This window comes from Notolepis coatsorum (assembly GCF_963971535.1).
Source record: "Notolepis coatsorum genome assembly, chromosome: 10".
NCBI classification, from domain to species: Eukaryota; Metazoa; Chordata; class Actinopteri; order Aulopiformes; family Paralepididae; genus Notolepis; species Notolepis coatsorum.
The window spans coordinates 116,194,074-116,221,521 of NC_140174.1; the positions used below are offsets into that span (position 1 = coordinate 116,194,074).

Here is a 27,448-nt window from a genome sequence, read left to right on the forward strand (position 1 = left end):
GATTCAGTAACACTAGGGAAATTGTTACTCAAATATTTGGGGAGCCTGTTATTTATAATTTTGTGTACCATGTTGAGCCTAAGCTGGGCTACTCTGGCCTCAACTGGTATCCAGTTGAGCTTCTGAAAATGTCTCCTCCCAACATGATCACAAGGTCCTAGGCCCATCACAACCCTGATCAGATTATTCTGTGACACCTGTAGTTTCTTCTTTAATGAAGCTGACAGTCCCTCAAACCAGGCTACACTAGCATAATCAAAATGACACTGCACCAGGCTGTTGGCCAGTAGTCTGAAGGCCTCTACATGCTACAGCAACTTCAAAGCAACTGCACCACAACATCGACAAAGCAACGGTGTTGCAGACACTCTGCCTTTATGCTTCTGCAACATCGACGCACAGCCTAATGTAACATTGTACCCCGTATGTAGCTAGGTTCCCTAGATAGATGACACTTCCCTTCTCAACCAACCCATTGATAACAAGCAGAAGTTGCTGTAGCATGTAGAGGCCTTAAGGCCTTCCCTGCTTTAAAACCTGGTGCGGGCATTTACCTTACCCAGTACCTGTAAGGCCTCCCCCCCCCCCCCAGACTGTCATCCAGCATACAGCCCAGGTACTTCACTGCTGTTCTTGCTGCTATAACCTCAGACCCTAATTCTACCTTGAGTTCAGGAGCCTTTTTTAAGTGAAGTGAGAGCCTATTGTCAGACAGCCAATTCCTAACCTTAGAGAGTTCCTCTCCTAGTATTCTTTGGAGTGTACTGAGATCCTTATGGGAGATGAGCAAAGCTGAATCATCTGCAAATAAGAATAAATTACAAGAACATGCTTCTCTCATATCATTTATGTACAATAAAAATAGCAATGGTCCTAAAACATGTTATGTTTTGATGAATTGAAAATGGGGGACCCTGATGTAAACAAGACGAAAGTCTTTCTCTGGTCTGCATCCCCTTAACAATTGTGTGTATTGAGCTGTACTGTATTGTACCCATTCTGCAATCTGTTAATAAAATGTTCAATCAATCAACCAAACTCCCCCCTCCCCCATGCTGCTATGATGCCTGAATTTCCTCAAGGGGATCAATAAAGGAATATCTTATCTTATAATTATCTAAATGAATAACAAACTGTTAATTATGACTATTGTAAACAAGACAAAAGTCTTTCTCTGGTCTGCATCCCATTAACAATTGTGTGTATTGAGCCGTACTGTATTGTACCCATTCTGCAATCTGTTAAATAAAGTTTTCATTCATTCATTCTCCTTTTGGATTGCCCAGCTGCTGCTAGCCTGCTAGCTAGCGTTTTAGCTTGCTAGCCTGCTAGCTAGCATTTTAGCTTGCTAGCCTGCTAGCTAGCGTTTTAGCTTGCTAGCCTGCTAGCTAGCGTTCATTCTCCTTTGTGAGCCTGCTAGCCTGCTAGCTAGCGTTTTAGCTTGCTAGCCTGCTAGCTAGCGTTTTAGCTTGTTCATGACGATATACATACTAAAACGTTACGTTACGATTTTGATTATGATGTTCAGCCAAACATTACTTTGCATAATCTATGCAATAGTGTCATTGCATAAAATAGCAGTGCTATAGGCGCCCTCGTTGTATAATAGTATAATTATTATATGCTAGTACTGTACTACACTACCCAGAATGCACGTTAGGTCATGAGCAGCCAATAAAAAAATCCCCTCTCAGACCACGTGAGGTCACGAGCATAGAATGTCCTCGCAAGTACCTATAAACACACACACACACACACACACACACACACACACACACACACACACACGACGGGAGGTGAACTAGAGACACCTGCAGGATGGGAGGTGAACTAGAGACACCTGCAGGACGGGAGGTGAACTGACATCCACTGAAAAAAGGCACATATTAAAAGATCCATCTTGGAATTTTAAGATACATTTTTTACAACCCTAATAAATAGTGAAGACCGTTTACTACGAGAGACATGAGACAAAGAGACAAGAGACCTGCAGACATGTACACACACACTCTCTCCCCTTTTTCTTTCTTTCTCTCTCTCTCATACACACACACTCACTCTCTCTCTCATACACACAAATAAAGACAAATGTACACACCCTCACTCACTCTTACACACACTGTTCCAGGAGAAAGCAGGTCTTCTCAGAAATCACACACTCACACCCACAGACACACTCACACACACTCTCACACACAGACGGACACACACTCTTTCACACACACACACACGCACACGCACACATTCTCTCTCACACACACACACAGACACTCTCTCTCTCTCTCTTTCACACACACACACACACACACACACAGACACACTCTCTCTCACACACACACACACACAGACAGACAGACAGACAGACAGACAGACAGACAGACAGACAGACAGACAGACAGACAGACACACACACTCTTGCAGGTCTTCTCAGAGGTCTGTTCTTCCTCATATCTGACTATCTGAGCTGTGTATGTATGTGTGCATGCGTGAGGGTGTGTGTACATGTGCGTGCATGTATGTGCATGCATGAGGGTGTGTGTGTGCAGGGTGGAGTAGTGTGGTTCTTGGGTCTGGGTTGACTTCCTGTCCAGCCTCTTTGTTCCCTCATCCTGCTCCTTCCTCCTGACTGACCCCACACCTCCTCCTCTCCTCTCCCCTCTCATTCTCTCCTCTCCCCTCTCTCATTCTCTCCTCTCCATTCCTCTCCTCATTCTCTTTCTCCTTCTCTCATTCTCCTTCTCCCCTCCTCTCATTCTCCTCTCCCCTCCTCTCATTCTCCTCTCAGCCTCTCATTGTCCCCTCCTCTCATTATCCTTCTCTCCCCCTCTCATTCTCCTCCTCTCCTTCTCCTTCTCTCCTCGTCTCCTTCTCCCCTCCTCTCATTCTCCTCATCTCCTCTCATTCTCCCCTCCTCTCCCCTCTCATTCTCCTTCTCTCCTCCTCTCCCATTTTCCTCCTCCCTCCTTCTCCATATCTCCCTTCCTCTCATTCTCCATATCTCTCCTCTCATTCTCTGTATCTCTCTTCCTCTCTCGTTCTCCATATCGCTCCTCTCTCATTCTCTGTATCTCTCTTCCTCTCTCATTCTCCATATCTCTCATCTCTCATTATCTGTATCTCTCCTCCTCTCTCATTCTCCATATCTCTCCCCTCTCATTCTCTGTATCTCTCCTCCTCTCTCATTCTCCATATCTCTCATTCTCTGTATCTCTCCTCCTCTCTCATTCTCCATATCTCATCTCTCATTCTCTGCATCTCTCCTCCTCTCTCATTCTCCATATCTCTCATCTCTCATTCTCTGTATCTCTCCTCCTCTCTCATTCTCCATATCTCTCATTCTCTGTATCTCTCCTCCTCTCAGTATCTGTATCTCTCTTCCTCTCTCATTCTCCGTATCTCTCCTCTCTCATTCTCCCCCTCTCCTCTCTCATTCACTGTATCTCTCCACCTCTCCTCTCTCGCATCCTGTCTCTCACTTTATATCTCCTTCTCTCTCTTCTCTCTCTCCTCGTTCTCTCTCCTACTCATCCTCCTCACATCCTGTCTCTCACTTTATATCTCCTTCTCTCTCTTCTCTCTCTCCTCGTTCTCTCTCCTACTCATCCTCCTCTCACATCCTGTCTCTCACTTTATGTCTCCTTCTCTCTCTCCTCGTTCTCTCTCCTACTCATCCTCTCACATCCTGTCTCTCACTTTATGTCTCCTTCTCTCTCTCCTCGTTCTCTCTCCTACTCACCCTCCTCTCACATCCTGTCTCTCACTTTATGTCTCCTTCTCTCTCTCCTCGTTCTCTCTTCTACTCATCCTCCTCTCACATCCTGTCTCTCACTTTATGTCTCCTTCTCTCTCTCCTCGTTCTCTCTCCTACTCATCCTCCTCTCACATCCTGTCTCTCACTTTATGTCTCCTTCTCTCTCTCCTCGTTCTCTCTCCTACTCATCCTCCTCTCACATCCTGTCTCTCACTTTATGTCTCCTTCTCTCTCTCCTCGTTCTCTCTCCTACTCATCCTCCTCTCACATCCTGTCTCTCACTTTATGTCTCCTTCTCTCTCTCCTCGTTCTCTCTCCTACTCATCCTCCTCTCACATCCTGTCTCTCACTTTATGTCTCCTTCTCTCTCTCCTCGTTCTCTCTCCTACTCATCCTCCTCTCACATCCTGTCTCTCACTTTATGTCTCCTTCTCTCTCTCCTCGTTCTCTCTCCTACTCATCCTCCTCTCACATCCTGTCTCTCACTTTATGTCTCCTTCTCTCTCTCCTCGTTCTCTCTCCTACTCATCCTCCTCTCACATCCTGTCTCTCACTTTATATCTCCTTCTCTCTCTCCTCGTTCTCTCTCCTACTCATCCTCCTCTCACATCCTGTCTCTCACTTTATGCTAACGTGCCTTTTGTCAGTCGAATGAAGTGTCAGTCACCACCACCTGGTGAGAAGGATATGTATGGAATAATAGTCTCGTAGAATAATAATTCTATCATTTATAGTAGGCAATGGCTGATGTGTTCTGATTGTTTTTCTACCCTTTCAGGTCTGGCAGTGTGGACCTGGAGCCCCTCCCCTCCTCGACTGACAGCACTGTTCCAGCCAGTCGCAGAGGGAGCTCAGAGTCAGGAAGCCAGGGTATTAAATATAAATATATATTTTTTAGGGCTGTCAGTTTATCGCATTAATTCGATTAATTAATTACACAGCAAATTATCGCATTATGAAAATGTACTAAAAGTTCATAAAGATTATTATAATATATTTTTTTATAAATATTTTTTTTATCTCATTCATTCTATAAGAACGTAGAATAAACATTTACAGACTTGGTCCATTTGCATGTTATTGGTATCTGATTCTAGGGACATCTATGCAGGGTTAGAAATAAAAAAAAAATGCAAGGGCTTTTTTTGCCCCCCTTAACACTTTCAGTGCCACCAGGGGGCGCACGATTTAGTGCTTGAGTGCCACCATCGGCGCTAATGTTAACGTTAATATCGCCTAATCTATGTTTTAAATTATGGCTATGTGTCTAATCTGCCCGTCGCTTATCAAAGAATCATTTTCCAGTCAGTGCTGTCAAGGCAGATTGTTTTTTTATCGCTTCATTTCCATTTGAGAGCATTTTGAAAAGCACCCGTTTTGAGGTAAAAAACAGCCCATTCTGTGATAATCGTCTTTTACTGGAATATTCCAGAACGTTGATATTTGTCGGCCTATTTATGAATCGTTTTCAAATAAACGCTAGATGATCAATATTATACGTACACGCACGCACATTCGAGGCGCGCGCTGATAGCCGTTTTCATTTCCTCATGGATTTTACAGTGAAACCGCTGGAGCACATATCAGAAAAAAGCTTATATCTTCATCAAAACAAGTCTGATTATCCTAACACTGATTCCTTACCTGACATCAGATGGTATCCAACTGGTATATTCCAATTCCTGATCACCATTCGAAAAAAGTGTATAGATCTAACGTGTATACAGTAGAACTCATGCTTGCCGCGGCTCAGAGTCTCCAGAATGAACTCCGGTAACCCCGGCTGCATCAGTGGACTGGAAAATGTGGACTGGAATAATTTTTTTCCCCATCCATTTTCATTGAGTCCATTCCAAAATCCCTGATTTACATTTACATTTAGTCATTTAGCTGACGCTTTTATCCAAAGCGACTTACAAGTTCTGTACAACAAGACAGCAAGAAGGGTACAACTCTATCAGCTGAGTAAAAATGTTCATCAAAGTGTTGCGTGTTACAGTGTAGGTTAGTTTATTAGGACAAGTGCATGACAGTAAGGTTAGTCAGGGTTAGATTTTTTTAAATAAAAAAAAAAAAAAATTATCATCATTTCAGATAATGGTTGAAGAAGTGAGTCTTTAGTCGATGGCGAAAGATTGGACGGGATTCGGCTGTCCTAACTGGGATGGGTAGTTCATTCCACCATTGTGGGGCTAGGACTGAGAATAGGCGGCTTCTCTTTGATGACCCTCCGGGAGCTTGGATAGGAGTAGGTCTGAGGCGGCCAGAAGATGCAGAGCGTAGGGGTCTTGAGGGTGTGTAGTTAGAGACCATTGACCGGAGGTAGGCGGGAGCGGTTCCCTTTGCCGCACGGTATGCTAGGTCGAGGGCCTTGAAGCGGATACGTGCAGCAATGGGGAGCCAGTGCAGGTCCCTAAGAAGTGGGGTGACAAGAGCGGCTACGTGGCGTAGTGGGCAAGGCGCTCGCCACGAAATCTGGAAACGCTGGGCTCGCCTGTTCGAGCCCAGCGCTCCACATTTGCTTTCAGTTTAGCTGGTCGTCTGTACTAATACACATTGGCCGTATTAGGGGGTGGGAAACTGATGGGTGGGGATCGGGCGTTGTGGACAGAACCTACAGGTCGGTTGGTGCGCCTGCGCAGTAGAATCACGAAGTGTCGGGGGCAGCATGAGCCTCCCACGCGTTACTCCTCGCCACTGAGAGATCGAGCTGCGCAGGTGAAAAGATGCGACTGCTGTTACCTCAAGTACCGGAGGGGACTTGTGCTATGTATGACTTAGTCCACATTGCAGCCGGCTTGTGGGAGGCAAGAAACAGCGTTCGAGACAGGGGAGGGTTGAATTGGATGATACGAAATTGGGATGGGAGAAAATATAGAAAAATGGGAGAAAAAGTGGATAAAAAAAAAAGAAGTGGGGTGACATGGGCCGACTTCGGTAGGTTTGAGATCAGATGGCCTGGGGATAGAAGCTTCTTCTGAGTCTTTCTGTGCTCGCCTTGAGACTCCGGTATCGCTTGCCTGACCGCAGCAGTTCAAAGAGGCAGTTGTTCGGGTGGCTGGAGTCCTTGATGATTCTCTTAGCCTTACCCCTGCACCGCTTGTTGTAAATGTTCTGGAGGGTGGGGAGCCCCCCTCCAATTGTGTGTTCGGCTGAACGTGTCACTCTTTGTAGTCTGCTTCGGTCTTGTGCAGTGCTATTCCCAAACCAGGAGGTGATGTTGCCAGTCAGGATGCTCTCTATTGTACATGAGTAGAAGTTCTTAAGGATCTTCTGACTGACTTGGAACTTCCTTAGGCGCCTGAGGAAGTAGAGGCGTTGTCGTGCCTTCTTCACAACACTGTCAATGTGTGTGGTCCATGTCAAGTCCTCGGATATGTGGGCTCCGAGGTACTTAAAGCTGTTCACTCTCTCAACCGGTGCCCCGTCGATGCTGAGGGGGCTGTAGTCCTTGACCCCCGACCTCCTGAAGTCCACAATCATCTCCTTTGTTTTGCTGACGTTCAGGGAGAGGCTGTTCTCCTGGCACCATCCCGCCAGGAACTTTACCTCTTCCAGGTAGGCCCTCTCGTCGTTTGCAGAGATCAGGCCCACCACTACTGTGTCGTCAGCAAATTTGATGATTGTGTTGTTACTCCACTGAGCCACACAGTCGTGTGTGTACAGGGAGTAGAGGAGGGGACTCAGAACACAGCCCTGGGGGGCCCCTATGTTGAGGGTGATGGATGAGGAGGTGCAGTTGCCTGCTCTCACCACCTGGGGTCTGCCCGTCAGGAAGTCCAAGACCCACTGGCAGAGGTCATAGTTCAAGCCCAGGTCCCTGAGCTTGGCTATGAGTTTGGAGGGGACTATGGTATTGAATGCCGAGCTGTAGTCGATGAATAGCATTCTCACATAGTTCCCCTTCCTCTTGTCCAGGTGATTGGACGAGGAGTTGGGTGGCTTCTTTTGTCATCTGGGAGACGATAGGGGGCGCTTTTTTCACATCTGATCGCCGGCGGCCTTTGGGTAGGCTAGGGTAGGCTCGCGTGATGCAATATGATTTCAGATCGCTAAAAAAAAAAAAAAAAAATCCGAGAAATCTCGTGAGTGGCTTTCAACGTGACTATTGTAAATCCGAGAAAAGCCGTGAGTGGCAGTCAAAGTGTTAATTGATTTTCGGGGGCTTTTTTTTGTATTTCGGGGGCACTGAATTTTTATGATAAACGGTTATTAAACATCCTTATCATTTAAAAAATACAACTCAATGAATCTAATATCCACAACTCCATCATACTCCGCTTTAAAAAAAATATTTGAGGACCTGGGGAATCTGCTTCTCAGACTCGGTTAAGCTTAGGCACTCTTTCGAAGTTGGTTATGGTTAGAGTTTGTCTTAGAGCATGGCGATAGAACGCCAGGTAGTTTGCAGGCTGTTTGACGTGGAAATGGGCAAAGACACAGCTCGTCACACGATTGGGCAAACACGTCAGTGGCCAATCAGAGAGCGTCAGTCAGTGCCAATCAGAGAGCGTCTCCGAGAAATGCGGCTAGGTTTCGCAATCACGCGTCAGTGCGCACAGGGGTGAAATTGTGTGTCACAGCTGGGAGCGTTGCGGTGTTTGCAATGGAGGAGAAGTTTGGTTCACTTGTAAATAAACTATTCACATAAATGAAACAAAACGTAATGTTAATGTCTCCATCAGGGTTTCCGTTAGAAAATACTGGGGCCGGTCTCCATGTCCTGGAAGATTTCAATCTCCCGGAAAAATCTTAGAAATTCCGGTCAGTTTATTGAGCTTAAAAACAATTGATAGGCAGGCTATATAAAGAATGACATCCCCAAGGCATGTAGATTTATAATATTTTTACTTAAAACTAGGCTACTTTTGCTTATATACAGTCATTAATATATTCCAAATAAAATAAGTCCCTCGAGACTCCGTGCTGCTGCTGACTAAGCGATAAACTCATCCCAATAGTATGCAACTGCAGAGCCGCAGAGCCAGCGGCGCTATCAGGTCCGGTCTGGGGACTGCTCAGCAGCGCCACCCACCCAACAGCTGAATTGCCAATGGCTGAATTGGAGTATTGCACTGTGCGGGCACAACTGTGAGCTCTGTGGCTCTGCAGTTGCATGCTTCTCGATAATCCAGCACCAAGCTCCGCCATTCTCATCAGCAAACCACAAGTCGCGAGGGAATAATTTTCACAGGACATTATGACCGGAGATATTTAAATAGGTCGGACTTCAACAGAATATATATATATATAATTAGTAAACTGTCTGGGGCATTTTGTGCCCCCCTTAACTGATTTTCGAGGGCATTTTGTCCATTTTCACAGGCATTTTGCCCCGAGCCCCCGTTAATTTCGAACCCTGCATCTATGGATCTCAGGGAATGTATTCCTAGTGTCAGAAATACGGTGTCTGTTACTAGGCTTGAGTAAATTGTAATGAACCAAATGAGAATATCAATTTAATTCTTTTTTTTATCTTTGACTGTGAATAACACCATGCTAAAATTGACCAGACCTGAAAAATCTAAGCAAATGAATAAAGGGAAGATGATTAAACAGAAGGTTTTGTAGATACTAGGGCTGACCCCTATTAGTCGATTAGTCGGTTGAAAGGAGCCGTAGTCGACTGCCAACCTCTTAGTCGAATACAAAAAAAATTAAAGTTATAATCTTTTTTTTATTTATTTTTAAATTTGTATCATTCTTTCCAAAAGAAAAGAGGCCTAGAAGCGTGGCTAACGCTAATGGCACGCATACCAGAGGCTAACTAGTAACTGCCTAAGAAAACAGGCACAGAGGCACTGAAAGAGGATTTCACCCATCTAATGAACACACTAGACTAGACAAATATCAAGATGTATCCATCAGTGGACCAATTGCATGCTTTTGCAGAGGACAAGAAGCCTTCAGTCGACTCCTTCAGACATTAAGCACCCCCCACAGCCAAAATGGAATGATAAAAAAAATAAAATAAAAAAAGAACATTATACTTTTTATTTTATTTTTTTAGTCGACTAATAGTCGATTAACGGCAAATTTTGGCCAATCATAGTCGACTATCCAAATCCTTAGTCGGGGACAGCCCTAGTAGATACAGTACTGAATTCTGCCATCCGGACACATGCAATTTGAAATATGATTATAGAATATAGAATATCAGGCCTAAAATGGTTATGCGATTAAAATGTGATTAATTAGATTAAAAAATGTAATCGCCTGACAGCACTAATATTTTTTAACATTTCAGCGGCATGGCTGAATATTACCATCTATGTCAACTTGTACCTGGGAGTTTGATTGATTGATTGAAAACTTTATTAACAGATTGCAGAATGGGTACAGTACAGTACAGCTCAATACATACAATTGTTAAGGGGATGCAGACCAGAGAAAGACTTTTGTTTGTTTACATCAGGGTCCCCCATTTTCAATTCATCATAACATATATGACATACATGACATACAGATAGACAGTACTGCTACATCTATACATTTATGACATACCAGATTTGCAAATACAGTACTGTTTGTGATACGAAAAGAGTCCAGAAAAGAGAGTATATACATTTGACGTAGAAACTGTACATTGGAGGAGGTTGGGTAGGTGGGGTGGGGTTGGGGGGACTGTACATTGGAGGTGGTTGGGTGGGTGGGGCTAGGTTGGGTAGGAGGGGTGGGTTGGTGGGGGACACTGTACAAGCAAAACTGTACATTGGAATATTGACAACCATACTTGGTCATTTACTGTACATTGGAGGGGGTTGTGTTAGGACATTTACAGGGGCCAGTTACGAATTGCAGTCTCCCGTAGGTGTTCTTTGAGAGTGTTTTTGAAAGTGGGTAGTGATTCATATTCCTTTACAGCTTTGGGTAGGGCGTTCCACATTGATGTGGCATAATTTGCGAAACGTGTTTAGTCCCTTGTTTGAGCCGAATCTGGGTTTAATATGATTTGTGGAGCTCCCTCTGGTGTTGTGGTCATGGTATTCACTGACCTTTGGGAAGTATTTTCACATGTACATGGGTACCTTGGTCGTGTAGTGTATCTTGTAGACCAGGCCCATTGCAAGTTGCTGTACTCTCGTCTACTCTAAGCCATCCTAGGTTGTCAAAGTGGGCAGGGGTGAGGTGGGTTCTAGGAGTAAGGTCAAGCAGTAGTCTGACCAGTTTGTTTTGAGATGTTTGTAATTTTGTTTTTAGCGGCTTTGAGGTGCTTTGGTACCATGAGGTGCAAGCATAGTCGTAGTACCCTTGAATGAGTACTCCTGCCAGAGTCTTCAGGGTATTCTTGTTTACCAGTGAGGAGATCCGGTACAAGAATCGAGTTCGTTGGTTGACTTTTTTTATTACATTGGATGCCATTTTGTCACAGGAAAGATTTGCCTCTAGGATGGAACCCAGGTAGGTAATTTCTTCTTTCCTTGTGACAATATTGTCACCCACTGTAACTGAGAAGCCGTCGGTCTTGCTGAGTTTGTTATTTGAACCGAAGAGAATGGACTTTGTTTTGCCCATGTGTAATGATAGTTTGTTATCAGCGAGCCATATGCAGATTTTGCCTAGTTCTGAGCTGAGGGTTATTTCAACCTGTAACTTGTTCTTGTCAGAGACCAGCAGGGCTGAGTCATCCGCAAACAGGAACAAGTTGCAGTCACAAGCTGACGACATGTCATTTGCATAAATTAGGAACAGTAGTCAGTAGTCACCTTGTGCTGCCACCGATACTGGCTGTAACTGAGCAATAGAAATTATATTGATTAGTAGAAGTAGTAATAGTAGTAGTAGTGTATTGATTAGTAGAAGATGTGACACAAGTTTCCTATGGCGGAGCTCGCTCAGGACTTTTTTGACAACCACATAAAGCCCACTGACGTTGAGGCGGAGGACAGCGAGGATAATGCTTCTCAGATCAATGAGAGAGAAGAGGAGACGTCTCAGGAGGGAGAACATTCGGGGCCATTGGGATCCGTCTAATCCCACTCTATACGGCCAGCATATCAAAACAAACTTTCATTGTGCGTGAGGCTGTTTGTAGAGCTAAATCTATACTTTATATTATTGCTATCTGTCCATTCTCATTGTCAATTGACACTATAAACCGTCCCTTCAATATGCCTTATACAAATAATTTTTTCATCAATACGTTCCCATTTTATAGCATCGTGAATATGAACTATATACCGGAATGTTCTGGTATATTTCCTGGAACGCGAGATATAGGGCGCTAAGCTAATAACGTTCAATCGAATGGCATTTTGGCTATAGACCAGCTAGAGCTAAAACTCTAAATGCATATTGTCGGTATCATGGTCCACCATGAATGCATGAAAGGGGTGGGGGGGACGTCGTTTCTGATTATTGATTACCAATAACGGCATTAGCCTCAGTAGCCTTATTCGCTGATCGGCTGGTTGGCTATGATAACAAGGCCTGATCAGCATGTAATTTACGTGAAAAAGCTCTTACCTGTGGCCGGTTGGATCCCCAAAAGGATTTCCCAGTTATCTATCACCATCTGGTAGATCCATATGTCCATTGGCTGATGATATATTCCTTTACTGCATACTGAATTCAGCGTCCCAAAGACTATTCCAGGCCATCGGCTACACGCATAGATTTAGGTTAACAGAAAAACCCATGCATACTAAAAAAAATTAAAAACACCGGTCTGTAACAGGGAACACTGCATTATCGAGACAGCGCCCCTATGAGGATCTGGTCGGTAATGCACTTTTCCGAATTCCAAGAGTAGGGTAAATCTGCAGTGCCGCAGGGTGACATTGAGTAGGATATTACAATGGAATAAAAGCCAAAACAACTTTGACACGTATATATACATGGTTGGCCCTCAAGCGTTGGATCCGAAACACTTATATATACGTGGTTGGCCCTGAATGTGTTAAGTAATATGGAAACCCGACATGGTCTCTTTATTTATCTTATTTTCCTCAAATGTTATCCATTAGCCTCTCTGTTGCTTATATGAGGTGGGGTTCCTTATTTCTCTCTCTTTTTTTTCACTTGCTATTGCCTGCAGTTTTTATATATATACATATAAACAGGCTTTTTGTCTTTTTTTTGTTGTGTTAAAAAAAAAAGGGGGGGGGGCCTATAGTAATTAGCTTATTGGTGCTTTATGGTTCACTATTAGTAGGCCTTATTGCAAATCCCCTAGCTTTTTAAGGCATCTACAGTTTATAGCCTACATCTTTGGTTTTCTTTTCCTTCATAATTATTATTAGCTATTCAGTTTTTTTATGATTACTATTACATTTACATTTACATTTAGTCATTTAGCTGACGCTTTTATCCAAAGCGACTTACAAGTTCTGTACGACAAGCCATCAGGAAGGGCACAACTCTATCAGCTGAGCAACAATGTTCATCAAAGTGTTGAGTGCTACAGTGTAGGTTAGTTTATTAGGACAAGTGCATGACAGTACGGTTAGTTAGGGTTAGATTTTTTTTTTTTTTTTTTTTTTTTTTTTTTTTAAATTCAGATAATGGTTGAAGAAGTGCGTCTTTAGTCGACGGCGAAAGATTGGACGTGATTCGGCTGTCCTAACTGGGGTGGGTAGTTCATTCCACCATTGTGGGGCAAGGACTGAGAATAGGCGACTTCTCTTTGATGACCCTCCCGGAGCTTGGATAGGAGTAGGTCTGAGGCGGCCAGAAGATGCAGAGCGTAGGGGTCTTGAGGGTGTGTAGTTAGAGACCATTGACCGGAGGTAGGCGGGAGCGGTTCCCTATTATGCCTACAGGATTCCGTTAGTGCTATAACTATAGGTCATTAATATTTCTTTTGTTTTGGTGTTTTGGGGAGGGTTTTGGTATAATATTTACTATTTATATTTTTGCATCTAAAATTCTCTTTATTTCAACAATAGCCTTTTTTTGTTTCAATGTTTTTTATAATAATTAGGTTGGTAGCACACTTGCATATACTCCATATAAAGGTTTTCTATAGTCTTTCCATACTTTCTATTCTTTTTTTACTTTTCTACCCTTGAGCACTCCCTTGAAAGTAATGATTATTATTTAAATATTGGTTACTTAATTTTATGTTGTTCTACTTCCTCCCCCTTTCTTTTGTTTACTTCCTATGCATAGTATATATTGTTTTACATTTAATCGTTTTGTCATCCGAGTTTAAAAAAAATAAAGGTTTAATTTTTTTTAGTATAGGTAGGGGAGTGAGTCTAACGTGTATATTACTACCTTCTTTGTTATTATTATTATTATTATTATTATTATTATTATTATTATTATTATTATTATTATTATTATTATTATTATTATTATTATTATTATTATTAGTATTATTATTATTATTAACTACTTGTTTTCTTCTTGTTTTTCCTCGTTTCATTATTTGTTTTCCATTACTAAAATTCTCCAGACTAAATTTACTATAGTTTAGTATATAACCACTGCATTAGCATAATACTTAACAGATTATATAGATAATATCACACATTCATATTCACCATCTTTTGATGGTTAAATAAAATGCTACTATAGGCGATATTATCAGTTAGGCCTGCCACGATAACACATTTTGCTGGGCGATTAATTGCCCCCGAAAATATTGCGATAAGCGATATTATTGCGACCGGTTAGAGAATTTTTTTGAGAAATTTATTTCCCAAAACTTTTATTTTGAAGCCCACCGCTCCGTCTTTTCCGGTGTTTAAGACTTTTATTTTGAAGCCCACCGACCGGACCGGAAGTATTGTTGTGATTATCCTAGCCGACAACTTGTCTCGTCCGGTTGTGTTTTTTAGTTTTAACGTTAGCTACTAACGTTAGATGCAGCTACTACAGGCAATCAACGATGAGGAGGAAGCGTCAAAGCAGTATTATAATAGAATAGCTGTGGTGCGTAGGCACTGCAGCACGACTCGAAAACGACCTGTTATAATAAATTAATTCATGTTTAACTTGTCCCCGTCTCCAGTCCTTTGACTAGCCCCACCCGTTCATTGTAAACAATGATGCATGTAATTGTATTAACGTTATTCTGTGTTATTCTAACGTTACACTACAAATAACGCTACTTGGTTAAAAGGAGCAACACTATTGAGAAATGTAGTTAAGCTATGTGGTGTTGCCCCACGGAGCTCCTGTGCTGTGCTGTGCTCTGTAGTAAAGCCAGCGGCCCGCCTCCCAACACGGACAGTGACTGACAAGGGGCACTGGTTCCGCCTCATTAAAACAAACGCGCAAATAGCAATTAATCGCGTCCGTCAAAATCATTGCATTCATTTAAATTATCGCGGCAATTAATCGATTTATTGCTTATCGCGGCAGGCCTATTATCAGTACTACTTATTATTTCTGTTTCTTATTTGTTTTTACTTTCACTCAAGAACACAAATTATTTAATGGTGATACCAACAATGTTAAAGTAATTTTCATACTTTTGGCCAATATCCCTTTTATTTTACCTGTTGCTCTTCATATTTATTTTTTCTTCAGTTATTCTTTTAATTATTATTTTTTATTTAACCTATCCATCTGCATAGTCCATCATAGGATTAATCTGGGGTGGTGCTGTTCTGCGGGGCTTCTCTGTGCAGAGGGACATAGTTAAGCTATCTAAGTCTACTTATTAATTGGTTAAACACAGTTTTTTAACATTATTTTTATCAATTTGACAAATGTCATAAAGATATGTTCAAACTGAATACATTTACATTTACATTTAGTCATTTAGCTGACGCTTTTATCCAAAGCGACTTACAAGTTCTGTACGACAAGCCATCAGGAAGGGCACAACTCTATCAGCTGAGCAACAATGTTCATCAAAGTGTTGAGTGCTACAGTGTAGGTTAGTTTATTAGGACAAGTGCATGACAGTACGGTTAGTTAGGGTTAGATTTTTATTTTTTTTTTATTTTTTTTATTCAGATAATGGTTGAAGAAGTGCGTCTTTAGTCGACGGCGAAAGATTGGACGTGATTCGGCTGTCCTAACTGGGGTGGGTAGTTCATTCCACCATTGTGGGGCAAGGACTGAGAATAGGCGACTTCTCTTTGATGACCCTCCCGGAGCTTGGATAGGAGTAGGTCTGAGGCGGCCAGAAGATGCAGAGCGTAGGGGTCTTGAGGGTGTGTAGTTAGAGACCATTGACCGGAGGTAGGCGGGAGCCGTTCCCTTTGCCGCACGGTATGCTAGGTCGAGGGCCTTGAAGCGGATTCGTGCAGCAATGGGGAGCCAGTGCAGGTCCCTAAGAAGTGGGGTGACATGGGCCGACTTCGGTAGGTTTGAGATCAGGCGGGCCGCTGCGTTCTGAATGAGTTGAAGAGGCTTAGTGGCAGTGGCCGGGAGGCCAGCGAGCAGTGCATTGCAGTAGTCGAGGCGGGAGATGACTGTTGATTGGACGAGGAGTTGGGTGGCTTCTTGAATAGTTGCTCAGACACCTGTTAATCAATACTGTTTACTCCAATTGCACAGAGAACCGACCAGCACACAGCCACCCACTGGGACATGAGGAGATGAGCTTCCTTTTGCAGCTATTTCACAACCATGTGTTAGATATACGGGGTGGGGAGGATCTATGTGGGAGGGGCACCAATCACCTTTGTTTTTTCTTGTTTTTTTTTGTACTGTTTTTTAATATTCTTACAAACTTTTTTTTTAAGATGGGGTGGGTTATATCGGCCTTTTTTCTTCTTCTTATGTTCGTACTTTGGGCATCTCGTCAACAAAGACCAAATTTAGGCTATCTATTAGTACAGATTCATATACTTTTGAATTATTTTACTTCATATTATAAATGTCGTCTTTAGCAATTTTTTCATGGAACGTTAAAGGTCTTAACAATTCCATTAAAAGGGCTAGCTGTCTTGATACTATATCAAGAAATCGAGTTGAAATTGCCATGTTACAAGAAACGCACTTGCTTGAAAGAGATATGCACAAATTAGAAAATCAGCGTTATAAAGTGGCTTCTTCTGCTTCAGCTTTGAATAAAACCAAAGGGGTTGCTATAATCATTGATAAAAAATGCAAAATTACCATCATAGGCAAAGGCAGTGATCAAGAAGGAAGAATAGCTTTTCTAAAATGTATTCATTTTATGCACCCACTCGCCTCCTTCCCAAGCTTTCACCACAAGGCGAGATCAAGGGCTGCAGCGGCGTCGGACGCCGAGCGTCACCACTACTAACAGAACTTGGTTATAGTCATAACCTAACGTTCTGTATCGTAGTCGGTTCCGCTCGGCGTCACTCATGCACATAGGGAGGCCGAGCGGAGCCACCGGCCAACAAATACACCCCGCTGAAGGCCCCCCACAACCATCAGAACAGGGAGGGCCGAGCCCCCCCGACCCTCCCTAATGGAGGGCACCCCCCCTATTGGAGGTTTCCCGGGAGGGCGACGGACCCGACCGTGCAAAGAGGCACTCAAGCAACTCAAACGCACAGGGTGAGCAGACCGTGGCCTGACCCCACGACTACACACACGCACAACCCGCATGCCACCCGGGAACGAACGGAGGGAACAACCTCGTTACTGCCCCCAGAATCACGGGGTCAAGGGCAAACCCAACCCTGTGGCAAGGCCGTAGCAGCGGAGCGCGAAGGAAGGCCCAGACCCACCAAAGGGACTGGACCCCCTGGAATGGGGGCCCGGAGAAGTCCATGATGCCAGCATCAAGACCCCACCAGGTGGGCACTTAGTGACCCCGCCCCCCACATCGCCAGCGTATTCGGACAAAGGCCCCTCAGCCGAGCGGGCCCTGTCCCCCCAATAGTACACCGCCTGGCACACTGACCCTGCAGAACAGGCAGTCAGCATGGCCGTAAGCACACAAAAAAGGTTAACCAACGGAAGCAGGCAGCGCACCGGGGAAAAAACCAGGCAACAGGCTGTTAACTCTAGCCTGGAGACTGCGGACGAGACAGGCGCCAGAGGGGACAGCTGAACACAGCCGCCCCGGCGGAAGGGGCGTATGCTGGCGTTGTTGCATGACCAAGCCTCCATTTAAAAAAAACCCACCCAGAGGGGTTGAGGCAGAGAAGGCTGACACGATTGGCAGACGTCATGAACGTGCAGGGGCACCCTCAACCGGTGAACCCGGGAGTTGACACTGCTCCAACACACCAGGGAATCAACCACCTTGGTGTTACCCAATGCGGTGGTTGTTCCTATAACCCCTCAAGAAAAAACTCCAAAACACACCTGCGGGTATACACCGGCTATACCGCAGTACAGTTTCCAAAAAAGGGTTAACCCAGGCCTACGGGTCGACGAAACATTACTTCGGACCGGGCCCGGCGATACGGGAAGCACATGGTCACCAGAGGAGGTCAAAGACCACCCCAACAGGCCCCTCTTCGCCATGCGTGAGAGAGGAGCGAAAAGAACGGAGAACCAGCCCCAAGCACACCGTACCTGGTATCCCCAGGCGGTCTCCCAACCAAGTACTAACCAGGACCAACCTGTGTAGCGGCCGAGATCTGACGAGATCGAGCGTGTACAGGTTGGCATGGCCGTAAGCCATTACGACAGTGCTGAGTAAAAAGTTTACCCAACCAGGGTCTCCATGAATGAATGAATGAATGAAAACTTTATTTAACAGATTGCAGAACGGGTACAATACAGTACGGCTCAATACATACAATTGTTAAGGGGATGCAGACCTGAGAAAGACGTTAGTCTTGTTTCCATCAGGGTCCCCCATTTTCAATTCATATCCATAGCGCTTAACCCTGTGACACCCGGACCGACCTGGCATTTTTCCCCCTGAAAAAAGCCCAAGTCCCTCAGGGTACCAGAACAGCAGATCTGCATCCCCGGCGGACAACGGGTTCAACTGATCCGGACCAGCGTGACCAGAACCAGTCCCGTGCCCTAACCACGCCGACATGCCTACTCCAGGAGAAGGGGCAGATATGCATGTTGACCTTAAACATGAAAAGAAGGCGCCACCCAGACGTTCGGGTCGAACCGCGCCCGGTGGCCCACCCCCAGGGCGTGAGACCCCTCTACATATGTTCAGATCCATTCCGTCATCATCCCCCAGATATGAACGAGAATCCGTCGACAACCAAAACAGGTCGTCGGAAGAGGAAAAACCTCCATCTCAGTTGCTTTATAAAAACGCCGTTTTAACCCCAAGCAACCAAGGCGTGCCAGTCAGTCGCCTGATTACAGAACACCCCGAGCTAGCACTATGCGTGCGTCGGGACACAACCACATCAATGAACAGGCTATTTAGACCTGTCATTGAATCCCCAAGGCGCCCAGGGGAACGACAAGAGGGGTGTGATACTTCCTAACTCCAACTCTTTTTAAAAGAAAAGAAGGAAGCACCAACAGTATGTATCCCAGTCTACACAGCCGGGGGTAAAAATTGTTTACATTTTACATTCTACCACCCTCCCATAGAGAGGAGACGGAAATCCCCAGAGAGACTTCCCACGCGAGCTGTACAGATTGAAAAGAATATATTGCACCTTGAGCCATGTAAAAGTTTGGTTTTAGGGCTCTCCGGGGAGGAGGCACTGAACCCATACACACTCAATAATCGAATTGAATCGAATACACACACAATAGAGTAGGACTCCTTCTTGAGGTTCCACTCACCTTATCAATCTGAGGAGGAGGCTCTGTACTCTGAGGAGGCTCCCTCACATGGAAGGAGAGTCCCAACTCACAGAAGGCCCGAATAGGAGCTTTGTGAGGAGGAGCCCTGACAACCCCCCGTTTTAAACAGATCCATCATATGGACCTGAACAGCACATGGAAGACCTACCAACAGAGACGCGCACGGTGACATACTCTATGGCGGGGGAATTTCTGCGGTGCACACGCCCAATATTCCAGGGCATGGGACCAGGAAACTCCCCCCCCCCCCCCCCCCCCCCTCACCCTGTAACGTGCCGAACCGGCAAAAACACTCTACAGAGGAACGCCGTTTTTCATAATGAGAGAATACATAATTCTCGATTAGTATCGGCCACAGGCCTTGCTAAGCACACACGAAAAGCGACCAAACAATTTTTTCTTTTAGGAAAATAAAGTTTCTCAAGCAGTGTTTAGCACAACCTCAGCAATCAAGCTAAGGGTTACATTGTATCCCTACCACACAGTGACACAATGTAGTGCAACAACATGTCTGAGAGGAGGATGAAGAAGTCCCCAGGGAAACGGGGGGAAACACAAGCCTCCTACTTTACCCTTAATACGGCCAGTTGAACAGGTAAACCTGTTAATATGTGAACACACTGTTCATTGTCATTACAGGCTGAGAAAAGAATCATTCTTTACTCATATGTCACTAAGCATAGCTTTATAGGTTAGTTTAACCCCCTTAGTTGTGAACTTGTGAGTACACAGTACATAAACACACATGATGTTTCTCAACACAACAAACCAGATCATTTCCACATCTGTAACAAACAACCCGTTTTGCATGGAGAAGCTAATACCAGTGACAAGACAATTCACACATAACTCGCATCGTATCTTAAATGTAGTGCAGCAACACTCGTTTTGGAAAACATCGTTATTTACAAAACATTTAGAAGGGAAAGCAAGAAGAAGTGCTCAAGGTCTGGTCAGACCTGGCCTACCTTGAGCGCAGATCAAGCGAAACTGCAGACTCCAACAAGGCACCGTAGTAAACACAGCCGTTCTGTGTTGTCGACCTGGGCAGCGTCACCGCCCCATCCCGCCGCTACGGTCCCCCTTGTTGACGCAGTCCTTGCCGTCCTGGCCCAGGGCAGGTTCGACGAACATCCTCTGTCAAAGATGACGTCGTAGTCAAGAGTGTTTAAAACATGTTATAATCAAAGCACGTTCAACAGTGTAGCATTAAGCTAACGGCCGCACTCGGCCGATAGCAGCAAGCTAACGTTTCCTAGCCTAGCCTAGGTAGGCCATAACTAGCACGCAAGCTAACGTTTCCTTGCCTAGTGATCACAACAGGCTAGCGCCGCAGCTAACAGCTGACTGGCTAACAGTAGGTCACCACTAGCACGTAAGCTAAGCAGCTATCACCTGAACTTGTACACAATGATATAACAATCACTCAGACAGGCCGGCGTTCTGAAACCCTCCTCACTGTTTAAGAGAGAAGAGAAACAAGATGTTAACACAGTTTTACAACGGTGATTTTACCAACACCCGACGGAGCCAGCACAATACCCAACTGGCCTGTAGCTGACTTGAACACAGATCTTCCGCTAACGATCATCCATGCCCATATTTCCTCGTGAGGGAATACTCTCATTTGCATATGAAAGAAGGGGACCACTCGTCCAGAAAACACAGGGATCACCAGTGTTATTGGTCGTGGCCCACTAGTTAACTATAATGGGCTTCAGACCAAGGTCTTCTGTCGCCTAAGAGGCTGAACAAAGGACCCTAGTCTGGGGCCGGTTTTCATAAACATTGTCAACTAGCCCCCATAGCACTAACAGACAAGTGGAGCTCGCCAGCAAAACATAACTCACCAAACCTGAAACCCACTGCTTCTCACAACAGCGGCGCGTCCTACAGCCCAGCTGTGTCTTTACCGCAACCAGCACACAGCAAGGACTGCAGTTGGAAAGGCATGTAGCGGCGCGAACTCCCAATACGAAAACCGGTGGAGGATTTTTAGAATGATCATCATCTTCCAGACACTCCAGTACGAAGACAATATCGCCGTATTTTCTCGAATATAGTGAGAGAGAAAATAAAGATATGTCAACGTATCCTTGTTTTCCAACTCTTCTCCTACCATCACATCACGTCAAGTGGGGATTTACCGAGGCACTTCCTTGTGGTGAAAGCGAGAAAGGAGGCAAGTGGGTGGCCCCACCCCTGCTTATATGGGTAAGCTGATAGGGGTGTGGTCAGACAAATATTGGGATTAAAGGTACATTGTGGTCTTTATTCAGTGCGCATGCACGTGTGCGAGGACAGTGCATGAGTGACGCCGAGCGGAACCGACTACGATACAGAACCAGACTTTTTTCAATCATTGAATAAAGTACTAATGGAACTAGCTGATTTCCAGTTGATTATTGGGTCAGATATGAATTCTGTTTATGATCATACCTGGGATAAATCTAAAGCAGTTAATCATAATGCTCGCTCGACAAACGCTTTAAAGCACTTGCTATCTGACTTTAATCTTATTGATATTTGGCGGGTTCATAATCCAGGCAACAGGGAGTATACCTTTTTCTCTAATAGACATCTATAATTTCCCGTTTTAATATCAGCATCCTTATTTTCAGACGTCAAAAAAATTGAAATCCGACCTATGAGTTTTTCAGATCACCATGCCTATTTCTGTCCATTTCAATTCAGCCAGGCTAAGAAAAAGGCCACCAGATGGTGCTTTAACTGCTCTTTATTGGATAATCCAGCATTCTGTGAGCAATTTCAGTCTGAGCTAGCCCAATTTTTATTGATTAATAATAACTCCGTGGATGATTTCAGGATACTTTGGGACGCCACTAAAGGCTTTGTCAGAAATAATGCTATTACTTTCTCTTCAAGTCTTAATAAATCTCAGCTAAAACGAATATCTGAATTAGAAACCATGCTGTCTACCTTGGACCTATCTCAACAGAGGCATTACTCTTAGCAGACTGCCGCTACACTAGCCAATGTTAAGAGTGAACTAAACAATCTTATCAGGAAAAGAGCCGAATCCCCCATCCATAAAGGTAGAGTAAATCAATACTTTCATGGTAGTCGACAGAGTCAAATACTGGCCAACAAACTACGCAATAGTGATCTTGTAGGAAATATTACTCCTGTTACATCAGAAAATGGTGAGCTGCTTACAGATCCAAAATTAATCAATACAAGATTTGCTAAATTTTATAATGATTTATATACTACAGAAGGCGAGTGCTCCTCTGAAGAGATTGAATCTTTTTTAAGTGGCCTTAACCTCTCTGTTTTGTCACCAGTTGAATCAAGTTTAATGGGTGCTCCTATATCATTACAAGAACTCAAAACATCTCTCGAAACTATGAATAAAGGCAAGTCTCCAGGGTGGGATGGCATTCCCCCTGAATTTTATTTGAGGTTCTGGGACGTTTTAGGCCCACTACTACTTGAAATGATTAATATATCCATATCTAAAGGCTCCTTAGGGAGAGACGTGAATATGTCCCTAATCTCTCTTTTATTAAAAAAAGGTAAAGATCCAAACCAGTGTTCTAATTGGCGCCCTATTTCTTTAATTAATACAGATGCCAAACTATTTTCTAAAGTATTATCTTGCCGTCTTGAAAAGTTTTTACCTAAACTGATTCACCCAGATCAAAGTGGTTTTGTTCAAAAAAGGCTTTCGTCTGATAATTTGCGACGTCTCCTTCACATTGTCAACTCCGCCTCTCATGCTAAAGTGTCGTCAGCTGTTCTCTCTGTTGACGCAGAAAAGGCCTTTGACCGTCTGGAGTGGACCTATATTTGGGCTGTACTGAAACATATGGGACTAGGTCAAAATTTCATAAATATGGTAAAAATAATATTTTTTTATCCATCAGCCAGTGTTATAACTGGAAATATTAGTTCTCCTCCTTTCAAAATCACTCATTGAAGTAGGCAAGGGGATCAGATTTCTGCAAGCTTGTTTATTTTATCCCTTGAACCTTTAGCCCAAGCTATACGGCAATCAGAAAACATTAAGCCAATCTGTAAATTCTACTGATAATCATATTTCGCTCTATGCGGACGACATCTTGTTATATATGGAGAATGTATCTCATTCCCTCTCAAGCCTCCTGCAAATTTAAAAAAAATTCTGTTCAATTTCAAGTTATAAAATAAACTGGACCAAATCAGCACTAATGTACCTAAGAACCACTCCTAACTCTGTGCTTGACCATGAGATCCCGGTTGTAACCCAATTTAAATATCTTGGTATTGATATATTTCCTTCAATTGAAAAAATTGTGTCTGTAAACTACAATAGAACCATTAGGTCAGGGGTGGCCAACCAGTCAGAGACTAAGAGCCACAAAAATTACTGTGGTAACACAAAGAGCCACACCATCTACCAGCGTTTCTCAACCTTTTTTTTCAGTCACGGCACCCTTCATGTGTTTATAGGTCTCACCCTCTGGCCTCTGAAGTTGCTAATGTCTTTTTTATTTGGGCCTCACAGGGTTAAAAGTACCCTGTGAGACCCACGGTTGCAAAATTACAAAATCACTTTTAGCCATTTAAAAAAAGAACGTTTATTTAAAAAATGTTAAAGGGGAACTATTTTACTATTTCTTTCACTATTTGGGCACTTTTACACAATTCCTGTGAGTCTATGGAACACCTAGGTTTTTTTCAAAAAAAATGCATTGTTTTGTATTTCTAATCAAGTACTCAAAAACCGCATTTTTGTACCTCAAGATCTTAAGCCGTTTTGAGGCTGGGCTCCAACCACTGTGTGGCCTGGTGCCAACTGCCACATCAACTGCCACATTATTATGCAGCTGAGAAATCTCTGACATCACAGATATGCACATTTTCAGATGACTCAGTTCAGTGAGGGTGAATATTGTGAGAGGAGAATTGGAAGAAAGCGCCAATATGAGAATTAGAGACATAGATCCTATTAATATAAGTCCACATAGCTAAGAAACAATGGTAAACACTGAAAAAGGCCATTTATAAGATAGTTCCCCTTTAAGCACCTGTATAGTCAATTGGTCCGGTTGTTCAGCCTCACAATGCTATTTGATAGTAATGTGTTTATATGTCCCACCCTCTGGCCTCTGAAGTTGCTAATGTCTTTTTAATTTGGGCCTCACAGGGTTAACCTCTTAAGCCGAGATATACAGTGAAAGTGTATATTTTCAGCATTACGTTTGTTTACCAATTATTTTAACTGTTATTAGTGAAATATAAGATTATAGAAATCTCAGGGCATTGAGTCGGAAACCGGCGCATATTGACAGGAGGAAGTGGCACATCCAAAAGTGAGTGTAGTCTTTTGAAGGAAGAGACACAGGGCTTTCAAATTTAGAAAAACTACCCTACCCAGCTCACACCAGCCCCTGTCAATCATCTGACTTCTGGATTAACTTTTTTATTTCTCTTATTTTTTGGGATTATCTCCCACAAACCTGAACGTTATTGCCATAAAACAGAACACAGTTAGTTTCTCTACCTTTCTGTGAACGTCTTGCAAAAAACGGTGTTGCAATATGATGAAAAATGGTGGAGAAATCTACGTTATAAAAAAGATGTTTAATCATCTTCCTTTTATTCATTTGGTTAGATTTTTCAGGTCTGGTAAATTTTAGCATGGTGTTATTCACAGTCAAAAATATATTTTTTTTTAAATAGAATTGATATTCTCCTTCGGTTCATTACAATTTACTCAAGCCTAGTAACAGACACACTATTTCTGACACTGATCCATATATGTCCCTAGATTCAGATACCAAGAACATGCAAATGGACAATTTAAAAAAAATTGTAAATGTTTAAAAAAGAAAAAAAAAAAATGGATGGAAGAGCCGCACATTGACGGGCAAAGAGCCGCATGCACCCCTGCATTAGGTCAATCATAGATGATCTCAATCGATGGTGTAATATACCTGTCTCCCTTTCCGGAAGAGTCTCTATTATCAAATGAACATATTACCTCGAGTAAACTTCTGTAGTTCCATGATTCCTATTGCCCCTGTTGCTCATTGGGAAAATGTACATAGAGCAGTCTCAAAATGTATATGGCGAGGCAAGCGAGCTCGGGTTAAACTTACTACCTTACAAAATGAGCGGCAATCTGGCGGTTTAGCTGTACCAAATTTTAAGTTATATTTTCAAGCGTTATCATTTCGTCCTCTGTTGAGTTGGTTTAATTTAAATTCTGAGGCCCCCTGGCTTAATATTGAAAAACATATTGTGGCACCGATTCGTTTACAAGACATTCACAGATATTTCACTAAAGCAGTGTAGATTACGTTATGGTCCGATAATAGCGCATGCCATATCTTTATGGCGCAAATATGAAAAGTTACTTAAATGGGATACTAAGTGGCATGAACAGACTCCCTTATTCCATAACCCTTTATTGCTTAGCGGAGGCCGCTGTTTTGTAGCTCAATCATGGTCCAATTGTGGCATTCATGTACTTGCCGATGTTATGGATGACAATGGTTTAAGATCATTCTCAGATCTGAAAGAGTCATATAACTTACCTGGCACCTCCTTTTTTATATTTACAGCTCCGTTCGGCTATGCGAGCCTATGGAGTTCCATGGACCAAACCAACTACTCACCCCTTAGTTACTTTCTCTAAAAAAAACTGCAGGTCTGTCCAAAGGTCAAGTTTCTATAATTTATAAAGATCTATCACAAAGATGTACTTCGTTAATACCCGTTATCCAATCGTGGAGCACAGAATTGGGATTAGAACACCATCAATCTATCAATTGGACCAGAGTTTGGGGAAATATTATCATGGCATCACGAAACCCAAATCATCAGCAGATTCATTTCAATTTTGTCTATAAAACATATTTAACCCCCCAGAAAGCTTATAGAATGAGACGTGCTATTTCACCAAACTGTAAATTTTGTTCTCTAAATACTACTGGTACTTTTACACATATGATGTGGGAATGCCCCACAGTCAAACGTTTCTGGGAACAGATAACTAATTATCTATCTAAAGTATTACAAAAACATATTCCCTGTTGTCCCAAATTATTGCTCCTTAATGATGATGATTCTTTAGCTTTAAGTATTGTTGAAATCTTTGCTCAATTCTTTTTCTTTTCAGGCCTATGACGGGGTGGGTTGGGGGGTTGGTTTTTTTTTGTCAACAGTGGTTGGTGCAGGGGTTTGGGGGTAGAATTTTTTTATTTTAAATGAGGCAAGGGGCAAGCCAATGCTTGTAGTTGGCAAATAATTTAAATTATGTTGTATGTGCATTGTATGCCTGTACCTGTGCCTTTCATCCAAAAATGAAAAAAATATATATGAAAAAAATAAGTAGTAGTAGTGTATTGATTCCATTGAAAATTCTTTAATCCCTGAAACACCACAAGTAGTCAGTCAATATAACAGAAGGACCAGTAACACACAGTTACTAATTAATAGAGTAATTTCATTAGATTTTATTCACACCCCTTTCGCCTCCCATCTCCTCCAGGCTCTGTGACCTTTGCCCCTCCGGAGCAGGTGTACCACAAGACGGATCACTTCCTGTGTTCCTACCCCTGGTTCCACGGACCCATCTCCAGGGTGAAGGCAGCCCACCTGGTGCAGAGCTCCGGGCTGGTCGGCCACGGGGTCTTCCTGGTGCGGCAGAGCGAGACGCGTCGCGGGGACTACGTCCTCACCTTCAACTACCAGGGGAAGGCAAAGGTAACTAGAGAGACACCTGCAGGACAGGAGGTGAACTAGAGAGACACCTGCAGGACAGGAGGTGAACTAGAGAGACACCTGCAGGACGGGTTGCTATATGATTTATTATGATGCTCTATGGTTTTATTATGATGCTGTATGTTTTATGATGTCTGTCCATGTCCAAAATCAGGGACCATGAAGGAAATAAGTGCTCAAATTTTTTTTATCCCTTGGATGCTGTCTTTACTCCACAATAAAAATCAATCAATCAATCAATCTCCCATCCCTGTTTCTTGTAAAGCGAACTCCATTGGTATTTGAGTGACATGCTGTGGTCTCCCCCCTCTCTGTCTCTCTCTCTCCCTCTCTCTTCTCCCCCCCCCCTCT

General features: G+C 43.4%; 1 protein-coding gene across 1 annotated transcript in view; it reads left to right on the top strand.

Annotated features, from left to right (window-relative positions):
• Positions 1–27,448, top strand: part of sh2b3 (SH2B adaptor protein 3) — a 327,691-nt gene that overhangs the window by 295,139 nt on the left and 5,104 nt on the right. Inside the window, exons 5-6 of the mRNA XM_084323763.1 lie at positions 4,530–4,621; positions 26,865–27,079. Coding sequence (XP_084179889.1) covers positions 4,530–4,621; positions 26,865–27,079 — 307 coding nt within the window. The remainder of the gene's footprint in view (positions 1–4,529; positions 4,622–26,864; positions 27,080–27,448) is intronic.